General features: G+C 38.9%; 2 protein-coding genes across 8 annotated transcripts in view; both read right to left on the bottom strand.

The window, feature by feature from the left end:
• The window catches only part of CC2D2A (coiled-coil and C2 domain containing 2A), a 268,775-nt gene that overhangs the window by 162,604 nt on the left and 82,780 nt on the right, over positions 1-23,391 (bottom strand). The window lies entirely within an intron of this gene.
• C1QTNF7 (C1q and TNF related 7) overlaps positions 4,931-23,391 on the bottom strand; it is a 101,244-nt gene continuing 82,783 nt past the window's right edge. For 3 of the 4 annotated variants that reach the window (XM_077136441.1, XM_077136440.1, XM_077136443.1), the window contains exons 2-3: positions 14,449-14,694; positions 4,931-8,979 (exon numbers count right to left, since the gene is read on the bottom strand). In XM_077136441.1, the coding sequence (XP_076992556.1) occupies positions 8,345-8,979; positions 14,449-14,694 (881 nt within the window). In that variant the 3' untranslated portion in view covers positions 4,931-8,344. Of the gene's footprint in view, positions 8,980-14,448; positions 14,695-18,570; positions 19,141-23,391 lie in introns of all 4 variants that reach the window. The other variant, XM_077136442.1, reaches the window with a different exon arrangement.

The raw sequence follows: 23,391 nt of genomic DNA, 5'->3' as shown, positions 1-23,391 counted from the left end.
AGAGACATGGCTTGGAGGGAGGGATGCTACTGGCATCTATGGGTAGAGGTCAGGGATGACCCTCAACATCCTACAATACACAGAATAGTTCCTATAACAAAGAGTTATCTGACCCAAATTCTCCATAGTGCTGAGGCTGAGAAACACTGTTATTGAGCAAAGAAGAAAAAGAAATGTTGATGTGTCTCTCAGAAACCATGGTAGAGCATTTAAAAAATCCTCATGCATTTTGACTAGTGCATTTCCTAATATAACTTATGTGGACAGCTTAATCGAACACCATAGTACTTGGAACCTTGTTTAGGGCATGAGATTTTGTAGGCTTGTCCAGAATGATGCCCAGATAAATCCCAGAGCGATTTGAACAGTGAATAGGGAAGTATTTGCAGAGTCCCCTAGGGGGAATGGTGAGAAAGGGGGAAAATTCAATTTCCCCAAGTGGAGAATTCTTGATATTCTCACAGGCAGTGGGGACAGTCAAAGCAACAGGCCAAGCCTCCAATCTTGGGGTTTTTTCATATGAAACTTAATCCCGCAAAGGAATAGGCTAAGCCTACTTAAAATTAGGCCTAAGAGTCACCCCCAAGAGAACCTCTTCTGTTGCTCAGATGTGACCTCTTTCTCTTGGCTGACACAACAAGCAAACTCACTGTCCTCACTCTCTCTCTATGGAACATGATTCCCAGGGGTGTAGACCTTCCTGGGTGGGACAGAAATCCTAGAATGAGCTGGAACTCAGCATCAAGGGATTGAGAAAAATCTTCTCCACCAAAAGGGGGAAGAGCTAAAAGAGACAAAACAAGGTGTCGATGGCTGATAGATTCCAAACAGAGTTGAGAGGTTATCCTGGAGGTTATTCTTACGCATTGAATAGATATCACCTGTTCAGTTAAGGTGTAATGGAGAGGCTGGAGGGAACTGCCTGAAAATGCGAAGCTGTGCTCTGGTGACCATGCTTCTTGAAGATAATTGTATGATGATAGGGCTGTCACAGTGTAACTGTGAGGTTGTGAGAGCCTTGTGTCCGATGCTCCTTTTGTCTACCTTATCGGTGGTCAAGTAAAACATATGGATAAAAATAAATAAATAATAGGGGGAACAAATGTTAAAATAAATTTAGTAGATTGAAATGCTGGTGATCGGTGAAGGGGAGGCGTGAGGGGTATGGTATGTGTGATTTTTTTTCTGTTTTCTTTTTATTGTTTTTTCTGAATTAACGCAGATGTTCTAAGAAATGATCATGATGATGAATATACAACTATGTGATGATAGTGTGAGTTATTGATTATATAACAAGAACAGAATGATCATATGATAAGAATGTTTGTGTTTGTATGTGGTTATGTATCATAAATAAAAAATTAATTAATTAAAAAAATCCTCATACACATACTGTAGAATTTTTTTCCCCAAAGGTTTCTTCAGTTACCCAACACATTTGGCCTCGAATTGTTCAACAAAAAGCTTTGGGGGATACAGGATGCTCTGTCCTAGCTCCTGGCTCCTTTTAGGATTAATCTTGACAAGTGTGTGCATGTGTACTTGTTTTTGTGTTTGTTTTGTTTTTGCAATAAGAGACAGTCTTGGGAGGAAAACAGAGGAATTCATGCTGCCTGGATTCTTCTAAAATAGTGATGAGGCTAAACGATTGCTTAGGTTCTCCCTGGCAGACAGAGTCAGACAGAAAGACGTGTACTAATCCCTTGGAGCCATTCTCTATTCTTTGTGCAGAGCTAGAGCAGGGCATTTTCAGTTCCTTAGAGTTTGCAGCACCACATGATACAACCATACTACACTGGATATTTCAATCATGTCCAGATCCAGTCTTGATGCTGAGGCTTAGCTCCCAGCTGAAGTAGGAGGGAAAGATACTTTCCTGGATCAAGGGAAGAGGATTGAGGAATGGGAGCATTTTTCCCTTAGTGCAATGATCTGCTTGTGATATCATCTCCTTAGGAAGGGGCCTTGAGTGGCAGGGAAGTGCAGGGTACAGTGCTGATGACAGTGCCTGAGCATTGAAGGTGGACAGTCAGAATTTCAAACTCTGCATTTATTAGGGTTTGACTTTGGGCAAATTGCTTAATTGCTCTGAGCCTCAATATTCTCATCTCTAAAGTAGTACCAGTAGTGTTTAGCTCATGGTGATCTGGAAAGCTCTTTGGCTAGGATCTTGATCCCCTGAAAACTCTACCATCTACTTTTTGCCATTGCAAGTTTATGACAGAGCCTAATGGAGAAACATTCTAACAGAACCATCTGTTCATTGCTACATGGCCTGGGTTCCAAATTCCGTGTAATTTTCCTGTAAGTGGAGCTGTATCACTTCTGATACCTGGGTACTCCTTTTACATAAATTGCAGGTAACCTTAATCAGCTCTGGAAGGTGTCCCTTCTGCCCTTCTCAAGACAGAATACCAGTTTTATTGCACGAAGTTTTAGAGAGAAGGAGCCCTGTGCTGGTTAATTCCCATTTGCTCCCACTTGCCCTGCTGCCAGTTTTACCTCATCCCCACCCCCATCCCGCTGCCACCCCTTTCTTTTTCTGTCCTTCACTGAGAAGTCCATCTTCATGCATCACCCAGATTCCCTGCCCACCTAGATTCATAAAGTGTGACCAGTGGAAGGTACAGCTAGGACACTGGTGTGTCAAAGGAAAGCATGGTCAGGGGATGTGTTGTGCTAACTTCCTCTCTGCTTCTGTGCAGTTCTGGCAGTGGCTGAGTTCTTCTCTAGGCATAGCTATTGCAGGGTGGTCTGCTCTTGCAATGCAGCTCTCTACTGCATGCAACAGCCAAAATTGCCTCCCCTGTCCTCTTTAAGCTTTGGCGAGAAAAATAGTTTACTGGTGTTGCTAGTCTTTGGATGCCTCAGCACCCCCACATGGTTCTTTCAGTCCTGCCTGCATGTCAGAATACAGTTTTTCCATTAAACTTTCCTCAGTGAAATCCTTTGAGTATGCCATGCTGCTTCATGCTCGGATCCTTCGTGGCACATGCCCAAGAGAGAAGAACCCTAGGAGACTTTGGTATCTGGCCTCAAGATCATCTGGCCTCTTCCTCTGTCCTACTGAAAGAATGTCTAGCTTTGGGCTCTGATATATCTATGCCAATTAACTGTATTTACTTGCCCATTTTGATCCCATAAAGAGACAAATCTCCAAATTCCTTTCTTTTTATAATTATCGATGATAATTCATACATTATCGCACACTCTAGAGTACAGGTAAAACAATCAGTGGATTTGTGGGGGAAAAGATGTTCTTTAGTTGAGAATAATATAATTTATAAGTAAAAGTGTCGATCAGGAGCTAGAATCATGACCACACACTGCATGAAATTTTCACAGATGCTAGCCTCATATGACATGAAAATATGTAGTCAGTTAACTAGATATTACCAAAAATTAGATCATCTCAGTGAAAAATGATTCTGGTAGTACATTTATTTTGCATCGTGCAGACAAAACTAACTTGGTTTTGATTTTATTTGGAACCAGACTAAAGAGGTCAAACTAGTGTTTTGGACTGCCTATCAAACAATCCTCCCTTTTCTAAACCTGGAACCTTCATTTTCTGTTGGGAAATGACCACCTCCCCACCCTCAGCCTGTGTGATTCATTTGATGGACCTGACCCTGTTTCTAGCTCTCGAGGTAGTCACGTGATATAGGCTGGGCTAGTGGAACAGCACATCCCCTTGGACAGTCATCTATTGACACTCAAGCAGGACCTATTAGAGCCAAAAAGGTGTCATCCAGGTGTTTTGTAGGGACTATTGAGAAAGAGAAATATTTTTTTTCTTGCTTGGACTGCAAATTGCAAATGTGGAGCTACTGGTGGCTCTCTTTGCCACATAGGGAAGAGCTGTCTCAAGAGGGAATCCAGAACTGAGGTGATCTGATCTGAGATATGAGGAGAGACAGAATCTTAGTGACAAAAAAATGAGTGCCCAGATCAAGTTCTAGATTGTTCTTTTATTTCCATGAGTTCCTTCCTTCTTTTTTTTTCCTTAGAGAAGTCATAGGTTTACAGAAAATACAGGATTCCCATGTACCGACCTATTATTAACACCTTGCATTGGTGTGGTACATTTGTGGCTCCCACAACTGAGATGTCTAAGGGAAGATTTGCCTATAGGGATATCTGATGCTATAAGCCCAATTTTCCTTTATCTTTCCCTGCTTCATCGTGTTTGACTCCACAGCAAATGTTCGTGCTTTGTGATGGTAAGATGGCTGGCTGTCAAGAGCTCATAGCTCAAGTCCAATGAGGGAAGAATGAGATACCCTTCTGTAAAAGTCCCCACAATGTCAATAGCTCTGATTGAGTCTCCTGGACCATTTATTTGGTGAGCAGAATGCTATGCTCTCATTAGTCAGGTCTGAGATGTACATGATGGAGGAGTCAGTTCCTTTTAGAAACATGTAGATTGAAGGAAGATGGAACCCTAGAAGGAAATTGGGGTACAGATACTAGAAAAAGGAAATGGAATTCATGCCAGACAGCAAAACACATAGAAGTTCGAGGCACTTTTATGCTATAAGGATTATAGGGCTATTGCTGGTTTTTAAACTGGGGATTAGCATGACCAGATTTGCACCATAGAAGGACATCTCTGACCTGTTGTAAAGGGTGGATTGCAGGGTTGTGGCTGGAGGCAAAGGGTCAGTTAAAAAGTGCTTTATGTGTCCAGAAAAGTGATGATAAGTACATGAACCACACCTAGGCCTTGGGACACAGAACAAGAGATGTACATTTAGGGGTTAGACGCATAAGAATTTTGTGCTGAACAAAAATCAGTGGGGAAGGGAAGGAAGATCTCTAGAATTAGCCCTAGGGTTTTGGTTTGGGTGATAGGGCAGATAGTATTGCCAATTACTAAAGGTGGAGGTTTAGATAGGGAGAGAGAGGGAGGTATAAAACAACAAATAGCTCATATCTAAAATTTATTTATGTCCATGATCTTTTTCACAGAGTAAGAATAAAAGCACATTCAGAATTCGCAGAATCTTCTTTTCATCATAAACGGCATCCTTCACAATGACAGATGACTTGGGAATTCCCTTTACTTGCAGGGATACAGGAAGCACACATGTCCTGTAAAGTATGACACGGGCCCACATATATGTTCATTACACACAGTGATGCATGATCCTCACTTTGCTTTTTCTGTTTGCTTATTTTACCCTTTTCTTCTCATCTCTCTCTTTTTTTTATGGATGCTTTCCTTCTATATTTTATGTGTCTGTATAAGTGGCCCTACACCCATCTTGGAACAAGGCGAGGCACAATTAATAAATATTTCTGAATACATATGTATTACGAATCAGCCTTTACAAAGAATGATTGAACTTTGGCTTGGAATCTTTAAAATCAAAATTGTTCTATTGTCTTTACACAAGTATCCGTAAAAGTGGATAAAATGCGGACATAAATTAGTCTCTTTTTCTTCTTTTAGGAATAAAAAACACCTGCATTTGCTTAAAGGCTAAAAGTTCAATCTTTTTAATATCAAAATAGCCTTTTCTTCCCCACTTCAGCGCTCTCCCCTCCTCACTATCCCAAAGATATTTCAAAATAAAATTAATCTGTGGGCCAAGCACCAGCTAAGGAAACTGTAGTTCAAATGTTACTCAAAATATGGTTTGCAAATGAAAGCAACGTTTAGTAAATAAAATGTTAATGCATGAAGTAAACAAAAAATATCCAAACAAGTGAATGCATTTATGAATCACAGCCAAAAGAAAATTTAAATTACACAGTCATGTTATGGATCATGACTGTCTTCAATAAATTCTCTGTTTCCAATTTCTCTAGCAGAGCCTATCCTCTTCAAAGGGCCCAATATTTTCATGCTCCCAAGATAAGCTTCTATGGTTGGTTTCATTTTCTACATTTTATAGCCTGGAATTTCAGGTTCAGTTGTCATCCATAGGCAGGTGACTACCTCAAGCCACCTTTGCTTTCTTTATCCAATCCTCACTGCCTTTGCTTTTCTTGACCCGTTTCCTGACTAAGAAAGAGAACAACAAATGGATGAAGTAGGGCAAAGAGAAAAAGGTCATGAATGCAAAGTAGACCTGAGAGAAGGGAGAAGCAAGCCTTGCCCTTGATCATTCTAAATTTCATCTCTGATAAAGTCTCCAAGCCTCAGGCTGTCATTCAAAGCTCTTGAAATATGGCCCATCAATTCCTTTTCTTAGTCCTTACTTTTTCCCATCAAGCCCTGTCTGAAGTGACCTTTCCTCTGCTTTTACCCCCTGATCCTAACCATCCCATATTGCCCAGCTGACAGAGATTTTCCTAGTCCTCTTCTTTCTTTCCCTAATTTGGAGATAAATATTTTCTCATCTTCCACAGTATTATGTCTCTATCTCCAGTTTAGCACTTTAGTGCATTTTAGCATGATCTTTTTCTAGAATTATAGATATTTCATGTGTGCATGTGCATGTGACTTCCTTTCCTGGATCCTGTGCTCGTCTGAAACTATCATGTGCCCCAGAAAATCCATGTTTTTTTAAATCCAATCTTGTGGGGGCAGACCTACTGTTGGGTGGGAGCTTTTGATTAGGTTGTTTGCATGGAAATGTGAGCCTGCCCGTTCAAGGTGGGTCTTAACCCGCTTACTGGAGTCTCTCAAGGGAAAGACCTTTTGGAGAGACTGTCTTTCAGAGCCCAGAGAAGTGAAGAGAGAAAGAAAACGCCCATAGCGACATTTTGGAGAGAACCAGCAGAGGTCACCATGTGCCTTCTCATGTGACAGAGGAATCCCTGCCGCCAGCTGCCTTTCCTCTGAGAAGGTATCCTCTGTTGGTGCCTTAATCTGGGCATTTTCATGGCCTTAGAATTGTAACTTGAAACTGAATAAATCCCCTTTGTAAAAGCCAATCCATTTCTGGTATTTTGTATTCTAGCAGCTTTAGAAAACTGAAACAGATCCTTAGAAATTTAATGATAGGAGCTGTGCCTTACTGATTCTTACATAGGGGCTATTAAAATATTTATTAGAGGAATGAAAATGTAGACGTATACACAGAAGGAGGATTGTGCATGAGACGCTCCAAAAGGAAGAGACTGAGAAATACTATTCCTTTAAGCCAAGGGAGGGGTAGATGAGAGAGAATTATGGATGAGATTAGCTGGGAAATTAGAGTTTGGTGGAGTGGTGGAGGGAGGAAGAGGCTGACACTGAAGAGAGAATAAGATGAAGGGGGTATGAGACTTGGAAGGGACACCTATTCCCTGAGACATTCAGTATCTCTTCCCACTCTTATTCATTCTTCCCATTAGCTAATTCATTAATCAGTGGACATCTGTTTTGCTTTATTTTAATTTAATATTAAGACAAGTATTTATCCTAGGAAATCAGCACTCCAAAGGAGCTGGGAGAAAGGCTGAATATAGAAGCTTGTTTCTCTCGTCGTTTTCAATTTTATTACCACCACTCCCCCACCTCTACCAAGCCCCTTCCATCTCTAAGTTTTCACCCCTTTTCAATGGAAAATACCAATGGTGCTGTGCCAGTGGGATGGGGAGAGGGTAACCGCTGAATTCCTTATCCCTTTGCATCCTCTCCCCTCCCCACTATACACACATTTACCATGATCTGTCTTGTGGCTTCCCATATATGGAAACTTCTCTGACCTGTGCTTCCATAGCTTTGAATCAATCAGTTTGCCATGCACTCATCACACTGAATCGTGATACTATTCTCATCCCACACCAGGCAGGGAGCTCTTCAACAGTAAGAATTTTGTCTTAACTTATTATTAAATCCGTCCCAGCACCAACCATAGTACCTGGTTCTTACACGCTCTTACAGAGTTGAATGAATATATACAAGCATGAAGGAATGACTATTAACGCAAAAATTTTCACCTTATTTTAGCTTGCTTAAAATTACTCAGCATCTCTTACCTTCAGTTTTTGACAATACAGTCTTTTGAGAATTATCAAAAACCTTGTCTGGGATGTTATAATTCTCTTAAATAACAGACGAAATTGTAATTTTATGAAGATTTAATTAGACAATATCGTTGTCATCTGGTCTTACCACTCAGGGCATGTAATAGAAAACTTGATAATATTGTCTTTAATTGTTTAAATATTGATGAACCTTGCAAATGAGATCATTCCTATCCAGCGTTGTTGTTTTTAATATAGTTTGTTTTGGCATAGTCCCACTGTTTGGTGGTTCATCGTGTTCTAATAGATTTGGTTAGAACTGTCTGCAAATGCTCTGGAGTCTGAGTGGGAGTTTCTTCAGAGCCCATTTCTGTAGTTCCACCTTCTAGGGCCCCAGATTGGATCAAGTCTAAGGGACTCGGAACATTCAGATCAGCAATCCTCACCACAGGTCCTCATCATCCGATATGGAATCGAGGTAATCTGTATCAACATACAGGAGAAATCCAGAGAATAAGCTGTCTGCCCAACCTGGGTCAGAGAAGAGGCCGTTCTGGTCAGTGAAGAAGATTTCCAGCCAAACTTCATCTTCTGGCTGAAGATAGATGACCGTGGATCCTGAAGCCACGTCATGGTTCCCTGTGTTGGCATCAAAGGTCCTTATCCGGTACTGCCCATTGTGTACCAGCCCAATCGCCAGATGCTTATTCGCCAATGTGATGTCATAGGAAAAGTAATAGATCCCTGGGAAAGCACAGATGAACTTCCCAGTTGCAGGATTGTAGTGCTCTCCCTCATTGAAGAGGACTTTGTTAAATACAATAGGTAGTCTTTCTTCTGGGTAGCTAGTGGTGATGCCAACGGAAAAGGCAGATTTGAGCACGAGGCTTCCACATCGGCAGACTCCAGGCAGCCCTGGGTCTCCTTGCTCCCCTCTGTCTCCCTTTGGTCCAGCAGGCCCAGCTGGCCCCACTTCTCCTTTCTCTCCCTCTGGTCCTATGGGTCCTTTCTTCCCAGTCTCTCCTTGGTCCCCTTTCTCTCCAGCAAGGCCTAGAGGGCCAGTTTTACCTCTCAAACCTTCGAAAAGAGTTTATAGTTTAATTAATAGTACCTCAAGTATAGAGTCATAAACAGTATACTTATATAGTCCCAGTATACCCTAAATCTGCCTATTCTTTCAGTATTATACTTCCTTCAATATTATACTACCAATTTATGAATATTAAAAAAATTGATGCACTAAAGAGGAAATAAAAATTTTTCATCAGAATCTCATGTAAATTTTGCTGAGAAAGGGAAAAATTATTTAAATCCTGACTAATTTAAAGTGATTAACTATTTTTTTGGTAATAGACCATCTGCCACCTAAAAAATAATCATGTGTAAGACCTTATCACTGTAGGAGGAATTCAATGAGCAGGATTATATTATCCCCCAGAGTGTGGTCATGGTTACAGATAGAACCAGACAAATCCTTAGGGGCTATTTAGCCTCACCCCACATTCTACTTCTATTATTATTAATAATAAGAAATTAATTAAAATTAGATTAGCTCATATTTATGGAATATTTACTGTGTACCAGAGACTGTTAGTACTTGATTTACAGGCATTATCTTATTTCAGTCTTGCAACCACCTTATGAATTGGAAATTATCATTATTTCTATCTCAGATGAGGAAACTGAGCCATAGAGAAGTTATTTTGCTCAAGAGTGAGGAAAAGATGGAGCTGGCATCTTAACTCACGATGGTGTGACTGTGCCTGAGTGCCCCCAGAGGCAGTCGCTAGAGTGTGACATGAAAACGTGTACCTGGCACATAGCAAGTACTCAATCAGCTGCAACGATGATGCCACTCAGTTTTTTGGAGGAGAAAACTGAGTCTAAAAGAGGTAAAGAAGTTTCTTCTGTAGCAAAGCTAGGACTAGAATGAAGTCTTCTTAGCCTGATGATGATTCCCCTCCAAAATTCTTCTCACCCTTGGGACTGGAGTCAAGCTTAAATTTTTAGTGATTCTGCTGCTAAATGGTTCTATGATTTTGTGCAAGTTACTTAATTTCTCTGGGTCTCTTTATAAGGGAAAATAAATAATAGCTGTGAAAATATTTCAAAAAATCAAAATCAACTTACAATAATATTTTCTGTGTGTCTGAATCTTTATAGCTACAGATTATCAATCATAGGCTAAATGGAGAGAAATTGTGAACCCAGGCTGAAAATATTAAGTGATATCTGGTTAATTTTAAGCCCTATGTGTAATGGGAATATCTTAATAATATAACAAGTATCATTCTATTTTATGGCCAAATCTACTCAGTAAGTAATACTTGTGCAATGTTCTTTTCTTGGAAAGTATCCAAATTGCCAGTAATCTGTAAAGCAGTTTTGTAGTCAGGGAAAATATATTGTTTATGTGTTTTTTAGTTTCTTAACTACGTATTTGTTCCCAGAAACTTTTATTAGGGCAAGTCTTTTTACTTTCATAGTGCCTTGATATTATGTTATTTGAATATTACACGTACATCAATGTATGAATTTGGTAATTTGATCATTTCTTGATTATTTTACAAAGGTTGCATGAAGTCATGTGTGCAATGTAAATTTGGGGGAGAATTAAAGCTTTACCCTTAATGTACCAAATTTTTTTTTTATAATTTTGGAAAGAGGCTGCTCAATTGTTTATGATGCACAGAAGATGATAATAATGAATGTAACCCTCTCCTGGTGATTCAAGGTTAGAATTATGATTGATCACTCTTCTGTCCACTAGCTGTAAATTGCTTTTGTTGTTGGGATGAAATTCTACTGGCCCCAGCCAGACGTACTCTGACATTTATTTCTTGAAATAAGATCATTAAGTCTGATCTTTCAGTGTTTACTTCTTTTTGGTTCAAATGAAATACAGATACTATTTTGCTATTAAGTTAACTTTGATTCAAAGACTACGACTTCTAAATTGTTATTTTATCTTCACTAGGAGCTTGATTATTTTTTACCTTTGGTGTATCTGTGGATATCATTTTGGCATCTGTAACTATTTCAACTGTTAAACTCAGTGTTTCAATATGTATTCAAATTCTCCTGCCTCTGTGACTTTGGTCAAGACACTTCACCTCTCTGAGTTTCAAATCCCCATTTGTAATATGAGGAATTTGGATCTAAACCTATTAATTTTGGTGTTGAGGGAGCTATCAATGTTTGTTGGACTTTAATTTGTGGGTCAGTGGGAAAAGCAGTAGACAGTGATTCAGAAGACCTGGGGTAAAATCCCAGTTCAGCCAATGACCACTTAGACGAACTTGAAAAAGAGGCTTTACGCTTCTGGGTTTAGTTTCACAGTCTATGAAGTAGAGGCGTTGGACTAGATTGCTCACCCATCTTAAAAATTCTTTGAGACAAACTGTAAAACCTGATATGCAATTTCACAATGCTGGCTATGAAGAAGTCTTCGCAACTTCAACTTTCGGACTTTCTATAGTTATATTTATTTGATATGCTGAATTTTGGGGTGATAGATAGCTATGGAATACTGTTATAATTTGTACTAAATCTCTCTGATTGCATGGAGAATCTGACCTTGTGTTAAGGGTCAATACATGAAGAGTAGAAAGTAGGGATGAATCATTCTCCCCTCCCTATTAAATCAGACATATGCTTGGGTAGAGGGGAGAATTATTGAGTAAGGGTTAGTCTATGCCTGGATATAAGAAGATAGGAGGGAAAGGATTTCTTCTTAGTAGTCTGTGAAATGAGCTTACCTAGATTTCTTCTTCAGTGCCATTTCTTCTATCCATCTATCCATGCATCCATCCATGCATCCATCTATCCATCTAAAATATCTGATATTGATTGAGCATCCATTGCATACCAGGCACTGTGCTAGGAACTGAGTGGGACATTAATGTGAATGACACATACCCAACCCTTAAGTTACTTATAGACCAGTGAGGGAGACAGACATTTTATAGAAAAATAATAATTTAGCGTAATAAACTCTGTATTTCTAATTCAGGGTAAGGAAGTCGGACAAACATATGCTTGATTCTGCCTTTGCTTGGTGCTGATATATACCAATATGATGTTCACATAGATGAGAAGACACTTGTGTCATTATAAAGGAAATAGGAAGCAGATACTCCCAGCCATGTCATTCCTAGTTCCAGCTACGTTAAGGACATATGCTCAAAGCCCAAGGGATCTGCTCCTGTTGTTTGTAAACAAGACATGCTCCCCTCCATTGAATATAAAGGCATTCTTTCCATCCCTTCTTTCACTTTTACATATCCTTATGTGAGTATGTATGTAAATTGCATTTAAGTATCTGTATGTTATTGAATTTAAGTGAATCAGGTGGGAAAGTCATTTTGTTGTTGATTCCCAATTTCCTCATTTGTAAGCTGAGTCTGTTACTGCTAATAGGGTTATTGATATAAATTAAATACCAGATGTAAAGTACCTGACATAAAGGTGCTTAATAAATGGTTAGTACTTTATATATTTACACACTGGTCTTCCCCACTGGAACGTTTGCTTACCAAGGCAAGGACAATATCTTGTTGCTGTTTGTGTTCCTAGTGTCTAATACTGGGCTTCTCTACCGGGAGCATTTTTGCCCTAACCCAGGGTACATTTGGCTATATCTGAGGACAGTTTTGGAGGTGGGTATAGGCTGCAAAGCTGCTAAACATTCTGCAATGCATAGGATTGGGTTGTATTGTACAGACAAAGACTTATCTGGGCTGAAATGTCATTTGTACCAAGGTTGAAAAACCCAGGTTGAGAATAGCACCGATAGAATAATACTAATAGATGCTCAAAAAACACTTGTTGGGTGAATAACGGTACAGCTCAATGGATGAATAGATTGATTCATTTGGGGGTAAAGTTGGTCTTGGTCTTATATATGAGTAAAATTGTAGCAATTAGGAACATTTAATCTGAATGCATATCCATGTAAGTATCTCCAAATTACACTAGCTCTCTTTACACAGATCACTCACACCTAGTTCATTACATGACTTTGAATATTCATGAACTAACCACGATGTGTTTGCAGATCACAAAGTACTAATTAACAGCTAACGGTTTAGCATCTATCCTGCAGTGCTTTACATATATTTTTGTCTTCAATCTTCACAATTGTCCTTATTATCCCCAATTTACGAATGAGGAAACTAAGGCTCAAAAAACTTATTTGCCTAAGTATATTTAGTAATTGAAGGAGCCAAGATGTGATCCCCTTTTTCTGATTCCAAACCATGTTTGTGTAACCACTATATCCTTGCCTCCATGCACAGTCAATGAAAAGGGTCAGTAATATATAATTATAATCCTGGTGTCACTTCAGGATTTCAAAGTTAGCAATGACTAAGAAGCAGAAGTACCTTGTAGTCACAGGTGTTACCACATAAAAGTCCTTGAAAAATAAGATCTAAGCTCAAATTAAAGGTTCTTTATCTGATGTTGATAGCTAAAGATTCCTTAGCTAATGCTGAAAATGTCCATAGATTTGGTAGCTACTGATTCATAAAATATTCTCTACATGGCAAATTCAGAAATGAATTATTACACCTTTATATATTATATATTATGCATAGTCTTATACCAATAATTTGAATGTATTTTGTGATATTTTTATAGAACACTGGTAAAGCAGGTGGAGTGTTAGAGACATATTTGTTCTATCTATTTGTTTTTCTTCCTAGCTTTTTTCCCGGAGTTTTGCACTCAGATACGTGCTTACGAAGACTGATTCCAAATCACTTCCTTCTTCAGAGTTAACATAACTTCTCTAGAATTTCAATTCAGTTTACCCTGAAGGATCACAGACTCGGCAAGCTTCCTCAGCCAATTTATTTGTGGGGCAAAAAAAGTGAAAATTACTGAAGGGCTAGAGGACAAATGTGTTGCTGTAAGAAATCTATGATTTTAGCAGCTGCAGGACAGATGGGAAAATGATACGCTAGGAAAGGCAAGTTACACAGTACTATTTCATTTCATTTCATCTGTGAAAAATAAAATCCTGAGGCCCTTCATGTGTTTTCACTCAGGATATCAGTGGAGAGGCAGGGATGGAACCGGTGTGTCTGGCTCCTGATTTCTTTTTCTATTTAGTCTTTCCATCCACCGCTCCTGTCCACCTATCCAGCTACCCATCCATGTGGCCACACACTCAGCCATCGCCTGCTAGCTGGAACAGCCCTGTCTTATGGCCATGACATGTCTGAATCCAGCTCTGCCAGCCAGTGGCACTGCACTTCCATCTTCAGCAATTCATTTAATCATGCCATAGCTCAGTTTTCTCACCTATAAAATATGATAATGTTCACCTGAAAGAGTTGTAGTTACAATTAAATGAGAATGTGTGCAAGAGGTCAGAGCAACATCTGAAGCATAGTAAGGACCCCTAAATTGTTATTATTAGTGAAGGTGAAGTAGAGAAGGGATTTAAGGAGCAATTACCCTTAGATGAAGCGACATGGAAAGGGGATAGTTTTAAGGCAGGAGGGAAGGAGAGGTGCTTTATGAAACTTGATCATTCATTACCTGCAGCCCCCTTTTCACCTTTCTCTCCTTTCCTGCCGTCTCTACCATCTCTTCCCGGAAGGCCGATCCGACCATGGGGCCCAGGGGACCCATTTGCTCCTGGGGGGCCTGGAGGTCCAGGTAAGCCAGGAATGCTACAGATATATCTTGGGGAGTAGGTCTCTCCTTTGAACTGATTACCCCGAGGTTGTCCACTTGCACAAATGGCAAAACTTGTAACATAAAGCAAGACAAACATCTTTGGCTCTGGAAGAGAAACACACGGACATAAGTGCACCCTCTCAGGTGGAATTTTTGGTATGATTGACTGTTTGAACATGAGAATGGATATTTTCGACAATTTTTAAGAACCCAGTTTACCTTTGTGATTTCACTGGAAACAGCACATTACTGTTAGAGAGTTCTTAGCACCCTCCTATGCAGGGTTTGGGATGGATGAAGGACTGATTTTTAAAATTTCAAAATAAATTACATTGCATTTATTCTGAAGAACAATGGACTTCACTGATCAATTGAATGATAAATCTTGAGCAACTTCCCAGGTAAAAATTATTCATAACATTAAAAATTATTGCATTTGGCTCCACTGTCCTTTATGTACATAACTCCCCATTCTTGAAATTTATGCCACTTTTCTGCTCTCATAAACACTATTCTGGACATCTACATAACTCATTTTTCTATGCATCCATGGTCGTTTCCTTAGAATTTATGGGTTTTTAAAAGTCTGGGAATGAAAGTGGCATTTTCAGGAAAACCATGTTTTTCACTTGATAATCATATATAATGCTAATTAGTGTTCATTGGTGTGCTATGCATGTCTTGAGGGGGGCCTCAAGCTTTAATTTAAAATCCCCAGGAAATAATACCTTGGTGTCCCATTAAGCTGTCAGCACCATGGCTCAATTAAAGAGCCAAGTGGAATTAAATGCTGCATCTTACCATGAGCTCCGAATGAAGCAGGTGGTGAACTCTTCAGTTCTGATCTAATAGGACTTGGCTTTTCCCTCCACAAAGCCTGGTGGCTGAGAATGATGGATCTTTTATTAGCATTATGTCCTGGCATATAGCTGGGGGAGAGGGTATAGGTAGGGTACACTTGATTTTCTGTGTGAAATGGGATTGGACAACATATACAGGTGGTTGTGGGTCATGCAAATGAGTGGCTTGGGGATGGTTGGACCCGTGCTTTAATAAGAAATCTGTACATGGCTTGACCTGGCATACATTCCCCCACAGGATATCATAAAAATATTGGAAAACTACACCGATGCAATTGCTTTTGTGTTTTGACAGCCACATTAGAAAATTAACCAAGCATACTGTACCACTTTTGTGGTGCCCATGAGGGAAACTGCAAAATCCTGGAATCAGACCTAGAGATTTGCCAGAACCTAGCAATGAACAATTGAAAAGAACACAAAACAAACTATGAGCCTGATTCCTAGAAATCTTAGAAGCAAAAAAATCAAAGCATCATACCCAAATATAGACTCTGTATCCTTGGCCAAATTTTAGTGTTATGAGTCCAAAAAAAAAAGTAGAAGAGAAAATCAAGGAGAACATCTTTGCCGTGTTCTGCCTGACTTGTCATACAACACAAACCCCAAATTACCGATCCTGTTGCTCAAAGGGGATTAAGGCACTTTCTGACAAACTGCGGTTCTGATAAAGAAACCAGTCTTTTCAAAGGAACCTCAAATGAAAGGAAATGGAAAGAACATTTTATCCACACCCCTGAGCACAATTAAAACAAAATGCAATGGTTAAATTGCCAGTTTCTCTTCCTTCTAGAAGGCTGATTAGAGGAGGCTTTGAGAAGGGGTTTGAAGGAGAACATGCTCATTGAAGCTTTTAGCCCAGACATAGGATGTAATGCTGTAGATCGAAGTCATGAGTTGGTTCTAGGAGAGACTTGAAATTACCTGGAGAGAAGACACTTTGGAAAGGACATCTGATAGACACTGAGAAGGAGGTGCAGAAGACACAAGTATGCCAGGATTCATGGGATGTCTGTGGAGAAGGGCTAGCTGACGATAGCAGAGGAAGTAGAAATTCTAAAGGTATGCTTGAAAGGATACTCATATTTGCTAGTAGCCAGGCAAAAAGTGCACAAAGAGGGAATGAATTGAGGCAACCTAAACAAGGAGATTTATTCATTGAACAAATTTACTTTTATTGAGAAATGCACTAGAATATTGTTTGTATAGGCGTAAATGATAGAACATTCCCAACTATAATTTTTCAAAAGTTACTAAAAGGGATTATTCATTCACAATACCCTCATAAAAATTGAGGAACAATGTGCTGTAGAACCTAATGTTTGATGCATGAGGATGGCATGTTCAGCCACATAGTGAATGGTCAGTTAAGTTCTGGGACTCAGTTTATGCAGATGACAAGGCTTCATGCATTGCAATGAAAATGACTCTGCAATAGCTCTCCATTCACTTGCAAGCCAAAAGTCTCATGGTATGTGGCCTCCAAAGCTCAGTTTATTTCGCACTCCACCCTCCTTTGTACCCTGCCCCACTGTTCCACTGCTTTGGTCAAACTTGGTTATTTTGGCTGGGACTAAGCCATGTGGGTCACAGATTTATAACCATTTCAATATTTTTTAATGGATTTATCGAGGTATAATTACCTATCATAACATTCATTGATTTAGACCATAAGTTTCATTGTATACTGTCCTCTAATTTCAGAACACTTTCATTACCCAAAAAAGAAACCTGTGCAATGTTTTAAAGCATTGAATTAAGTTATGTAAATTCATGTAGAAAATATGCTAAAATATATCTTTACCACATTGCGCTACTTTGGAGTGATAAAACCAAAACTCTGAAAATATTTTTAAATAATCTTCTAGCCTACTTTTCAACAGAGGTTAGAAAATAGCAGGTTTTTAGTGTTTTAAACATATACTAAAAAATTGATTTATGTTACTGTAGATTTTGAGCGTTCATATTTTGAATCTTCAAAGCAGGAATGTAGTATATCATATTTCGTAAATTGTTTAGTCACAGAACCCTCTGTTCTTGCTAAACTAGTCATGGGAAGCACTTGAATCAGTTTGAGGGAAGACTGAATTTCTAGCAATTGTGCTCACAGATTAAGATCCTTTTGCAAATAGCATTTTTTTTAAAAGAAAAGATGACTTGAGATGGAGGGGGCATATTTTTCTTGTTATTGTGCTTGGTGTTTTAAAGCCATCATTTACTTAATCCCCATAATGCTGTTATGAAGTAAGTGCTGCTATCTCTACTGTTTCAATCAGAAAATTGGGATTCTATAGTCATAAAATGGCACAGCCAGGATTTGAATGGAGTTCTTTTGGTCTCCAAAGTCTTGCATTTCCCCCTTCATCATGTGAGGTAAACTGTAGCATACTACTTCATGACAAAGGGCTGGACGTGATTATTAATTCAAGTTGAAAATATGCCTTGCCTGGAAATCATTAGTAAGAAGATAGGTAACTTGGTATTGCCAAAACAAGACATATCCTTGGCCTGCAGAGGTAGGGATTTCACAACACTAGGCTTTGTCCTTTTCTCACAGTACTAGGAGTGATACCATGAACAAGACAGGATAAAGATCTTAGTTCACAGCCCGGTTCCTTCTGTGTTGTGGTTCCTCAACTCTTTGCCCTTGGGGTTCCAGTTTTCTTCTTCAGAACTGCTTCTCCTACTTGCTATGACGCCCTTCCTTTCTCCCCCTGTTGCTATGCATCCTGCAAGACCATCTAATCACATGTGTTATGACTCCTTTTCGCTTGCCTGTTTATCTACCAAAACATAAACTCTGTATCACTGATAAGTAGAACATCTGATCTTCAGTAAAGGGTCAGTACAGTAAAGGTTGAATAAAGGACAATTTTATGTCCATGGCATCCTCCCAAAGACCCTTCTGTGGTAGGTTGACCAGGCACCTGAGGAGCAGAGAAGTAACATAACTTGTCTGTGGTCACAAAGCCAGTGTCAGACCAGAGCTTTGAACCAGAGTTTTGGTTTCCTGGATTCTTCCTACAGAGCCATCTGTTTAATAAACTCAAAGACAGTAGTAATGAAATCAGACCATTACATCTACATTTGCCAAAGTACTAAAAAAGATTAAATTCCATACCTTGCTCTGGGATGGTGGGTTGCTGCAGGATTATAAATCCACAAGAGACTGAGGATCTTTCATGGGAGCTCAACGAAAAACTTGCTTGGGTATCAGAGAGAATAACAGATCCAAGTTCTCAAAGATTTCCAAATAGTTGTGCTAAAAATAATTTTCTCATTTGGTCCCAAAGAGCCAGAGGCCCTGGAAGTCATTCATCGGGTGAGGCTCAACTCAGGGGCCGGTTAAAATTATGGTTGTGTTTGGGATAAGCCTCAAGTTCCTGCTCTCCTTTACTGTTGAGTTTAGAGGCTCCTCCATCTCCGTGTGTTGTGGCCTCTCTTTCAGATTTGTTTACTTAATCTTTTTTCCTCTTCATTTGTTTTCCATTGAGTGGAAGTTTCAGGGAAAAAAATTACTCACCAAGTGGAAACTTATTGTTAACTTAGAGAAAAGAGTTCTTTCCTAGTTGAGAATTTTCAAAGTAGAGCCTTTAGATTGTGGTCATATGGTGGTGCCTCATGGAATGACAAGGACAGGTGTTCCTATTCTTAATAAATATGGCAAGAAAATGATCCCTCATTCTATGTGCTGCAAAAAGAAAGAGTGTTGTGAGTACTGTCCTGATATTTTCTTTGTCCTCTGCTGAATGGATAAATGCTTGGCTATTTTTAGAAGACCACTGTCTTTGTTCCTGTAGATTCCTGATCATAACCACTCAAAAGGCAGAATAGTTCCATAAAGCCTTGTCTTCTTTGATAGAATCATTTTTGTTGCTGTTTACTCCTGATATGTATTTCTTCTTTTTTTTTTTTTTACATGGGCAGGCACCGGGAATCGAACCCGGGTCCTCTGGCATGGCAGGCAGGCATTCTTGCCTGCTGATCCACCGTGGCCCGCCCCTGATATATATTTCTTATATCTCCTTAGCAACAGAAGTATATAATTCATGATATCTTTTATGGAAATTGTGACTGAAAAATCATATTTTTATCTTGCTTTCCTCCAACTAATTCTTTACAGACAATTATGAACTCTAATTGAAAGAATTGTTTCTAGAGTTAAGAACACTGAACACAAATTTAACCAAGAAGTTTGTGGGGTTTCCATTCCAATAAGACTTTTTGTCTTAGCTATATACCCTCTACTCTGGAGGAAATGGTCTTTTGATTTTGTTGGTGGTCAAAAATCTGAATGATATCATGGGGTAGTGGAAACAATGCCTTGAGTGTAGAAGCTGGTCACAATTCTAGACTAACTTGGTGTAGGACTTTAATCAGGTAAAGTCCTTGGGTTTGTTTTCTCATCCTCAAATTAAAATGGTTGTCTGTGATTACATCTAAGGTTTCCCATAGCTCTTAATATTCTCTAACAAAATGCTAATGCTTGATGATGTGGTTCCAAAAAATTATGTCTGTTCCTTCTGTATATATAGGTAGAGATACAAGTCACCTTGGAGCCCTCTTTATTATAAAGAGAAATCATTCAAGTGGACTTTTTAGTGCTATGCATTTGGGGTAGAACTCAATAAAAGCTGAATGAATGGTTTTTCTCCCAGGGGTTGAGATTTTTTGCTTTAAGCATCCAAGGCCTTTTGGAAAGAATGGAACCAAGAGTTCAACTGCTTTGCCCGAGGTAAATTTAGGGTAACTAGTCATGGACTACAGAGTTGGCCTTGTCCAAAGCCTGATGTCCAAAAGAGACACTAGACCACTGAATGGAATTTATCAGGAGGTAAGTGGGAGTCTGGGCAAAAAAGCATAAAAGTTTTGGGGATGACTGGTTCTCGGACAATGTATGAATAAGGCTGAAATTTTGTTTGCAATTAGTCATTCTGACATAGCAGATATGCTTTTGACAAACAATGGTTGAAAGCACAAAATGAATTAAAAGGGTTATTAGACTGGAGTCTGGTAAGGGGGACACACCAGTGTCAGCAGCAGCATCCCTAAAAATGGACAAGCATCTTCTGGATGGTGTGTGACGAGTATTACAGAGAGGCTCACCTTGTTGCTTTAGCTGCTAAAGCAACAAGGTGAGCAAACAATCAAGAGTTTTTCTCTTCTACCTGGGTTTGGAAGTGGGAATGACTCCTTTGCAATGAAGCAAATCTCTAAAGTTCTCAGAGCATTCATGGAGAGAAGGAGTCAGATCTTGATTGATCTACCTGCTAAGAAAAGCAAATGGAATCCTAAGAAATTAACTGGAAAGGATAAAGATGGTGTGGCTGTATTTGTATTGAATTTAGGTCATAGAAGCTGAATGTTTTCATTAAGTCACTAATGCCAAACCACAGAGAAACCTTTTGTCATGTGTAACAGAGGGACATTAAAAGAACCTCACCCCTCCCCACTGAAATAGAAAATGAGCTCTTGCGAGCTTAATTTAAGTCGTTTCAGCCTTTCAAAAAGTTCATTCATTTGTTTTCAAGTGATGGCTTCTTCTTAATGGGATTTTCTTATTCACTCCTCTTTGAAACAGCACACACTACAAAAGAGCTTAGAAATGGATAGATTTGAGGACTTCCAAAAGAGAGAGATATGTTCCTGTTTTTCTGACTTAACTTGTCTGAGTGTTGATATAATTTATGGGTAGTTATAATTGCTTTTTTATGTCATTAACAACTTCCCTTACTTGCATTTAATGTTGTTTGCTACATTTTTTTATTAGTGGTCCTGTATTGTTAGATTAAAGTATTACAGTATTTCTTTCCTTTGTAATACTTAATATTTTTCTTGCTTTATTATTTTTCACCTCAGGTAATTTATTATAATCTATATATTCTTGAACTTGCTCTTATTCCCAGATAGAATGAACCTTTAGAATTTTCCTTTAGAATAGTCAGACCTCAGATGTGGATAAAGCTTGTCAGTGTCTATTTCACTCAGTTATTGTCATATTTATTTTAGAGAGAGTGGTGAAAAGTGATGGCTGGAAAAATAGGCTGAAGGGAATATTGACTTTGAGTATAAAAGTCAGATTCCATTTTTACCTGCCACTCACCCCAAGGCCAGTCTTAATCTTTCTTAGGTAGAGAATTTTTCCTCTCAGCTTTGGTTTTCAATAGCCTTAACTCATTTTTCAATTGCATCCAGTCCAATGCAACCCAATTCAGGTCAGTGTTCACAGAGTATCTAACAGTGTAAATGAACCCTCAAAACAATAACAACAAAACAAACAAACAACAACCAGGTCTGGATTTATAGCATTTGTCAATTTCCTTGGTGTATATACAACCATCATGGCCAATTTCAAGCTACCAATTTGACCATCAATGAATGCAAAATTGGAAAGATATGTGCAGAATTGGCTCTTGCTTGCTGGTCTAATCCAGCTCAGCAAGCCACTGTTTACATCTATCTATCTATCTATCTATCTATCTATCTATCTATCTATCTATCTATCAAAAGTTTCCTCCTCTATTTGTACTTGAATTTATGAAGCAGTTTGGTTAGATACTGGGATTATTTTTTTTTAATTCTAGCTGACAAAAAATGAGCACTTATGTGCTACAATGTTGCAAGTATCACTTTTAATTCTCACACAACATTTTGAGGTGAGTTCCTTTATTATTATTTATTTATTGCTATTTGTTACTTATTATTTATTATCCTCTTTTTATAGATGAGGAATGTAGGTACACCTGGCCACTATTGCATTTCCTCCTTAAGGTGCTGCTTGCTTTGCAAGCCCAGGTTCCTGCACTTCAACAGATTGCAGTCATGGGGAATGCACACTTGTCTTGTCCTCCTCCTTGGAGGTGCACTGGGTTCTGTTGGGAATCTAACATTTTCTTTCTAACTTCAGTGCCTCGCTTATATCACCTCCTGTCATCTGCAAATCCCTACCAACCATCTCCTCTTCAGCCCCTTTCTCCATCTGTTCACATTTACCTTCCCTATGCATTACTCTGTCCAGAAAGTCTCCTTGATACTCTCAACCAGGTACACACTCACTTTCCCTTGAACCCTCTTAGCACATTATTTAGAACTCTCTTATGGGCACTAGTTTTCAATTATACTTACCAAACCAATATATCAGGGGATTAGGTCTAACTCTAGGGTAATGCTGATGGGTAGCCAGGATTTGGGAACCTTTGCTCTATCTCTCCTTGCTCAAATGATGCACTGTCTGATGGCCCTTCCAAACCAGAGAGTTTCAGTTATTCAAATATGAGTTTCTCCCTTTATCATCCTGTTCTTTTACTCATTACCCCATCACATATTTATTGATTGGCTACTATATGCCAGATCTTGAATGTTTGAGCACGGTTTTCAATTGAGAGCAAAAATAGAGCCCTTATAGAGAAAAAGTCTAGTGGTGAAGACACCACAAGTAGCAACTGTTAAGTAAAAATATTTTGACCACTTTTTTTTCCTAATTCCTCTTCCCTCTGGATCCTAGAAGTGTCCAAATAGAGGGGGTGGTTAGGAGATGGGGAAAGTGTGAAAATGCATAATACATCCTGAGACATGGAAAAGGCTGAAGACACAAGGAAGAAGAAGCTTTGGAGTCTGTAAAATTGAAATTTTGATTTAGATTTGTCTTTTTAACATCTGATAGTGAGTCACAATTGATTGATGAAATTGTTCATGTGACTGAAAGTGATCACAAAGCTAAGGAGTTTGCCATGTTAGAAAATGGCAGGGAAGAAAGAGCCAATAGAATTTGACTAGAAGAAGTGGTGGGAGACGAATGAATTTGTTTCTTGTTTATATTTTATTAAGGACAGATCAGATTATTTGATAAACTTAATAAACTCTGGAAAGTGCTCTGAAGGAGAAGTAAATGTTATGGGAGTATTTAATAGGGTGATCTAATTGAGTCTATGGGTCAAGGAGG

The sequence above is a fragment of the Tamandua tetradactyla genome, chromosome 19 (assembly GCF_023851605.1).
Source record: "Tamandua tetradactyla isolate mTamTet1 chromosome 19, mTamTet1.pri, whole genome shotgun sequence".
Lineage (NCBI taxonomy): Eukaryota > Metazoa > Chordata > Mammalia > Pilosa > Myrmecophagidae > Tamandua > Tamandua tetradactyla.
Note: the sequence above shows the minus strand (reverse complement) of the source record. Positions and strands in the feature narration are given on the sequence as shown.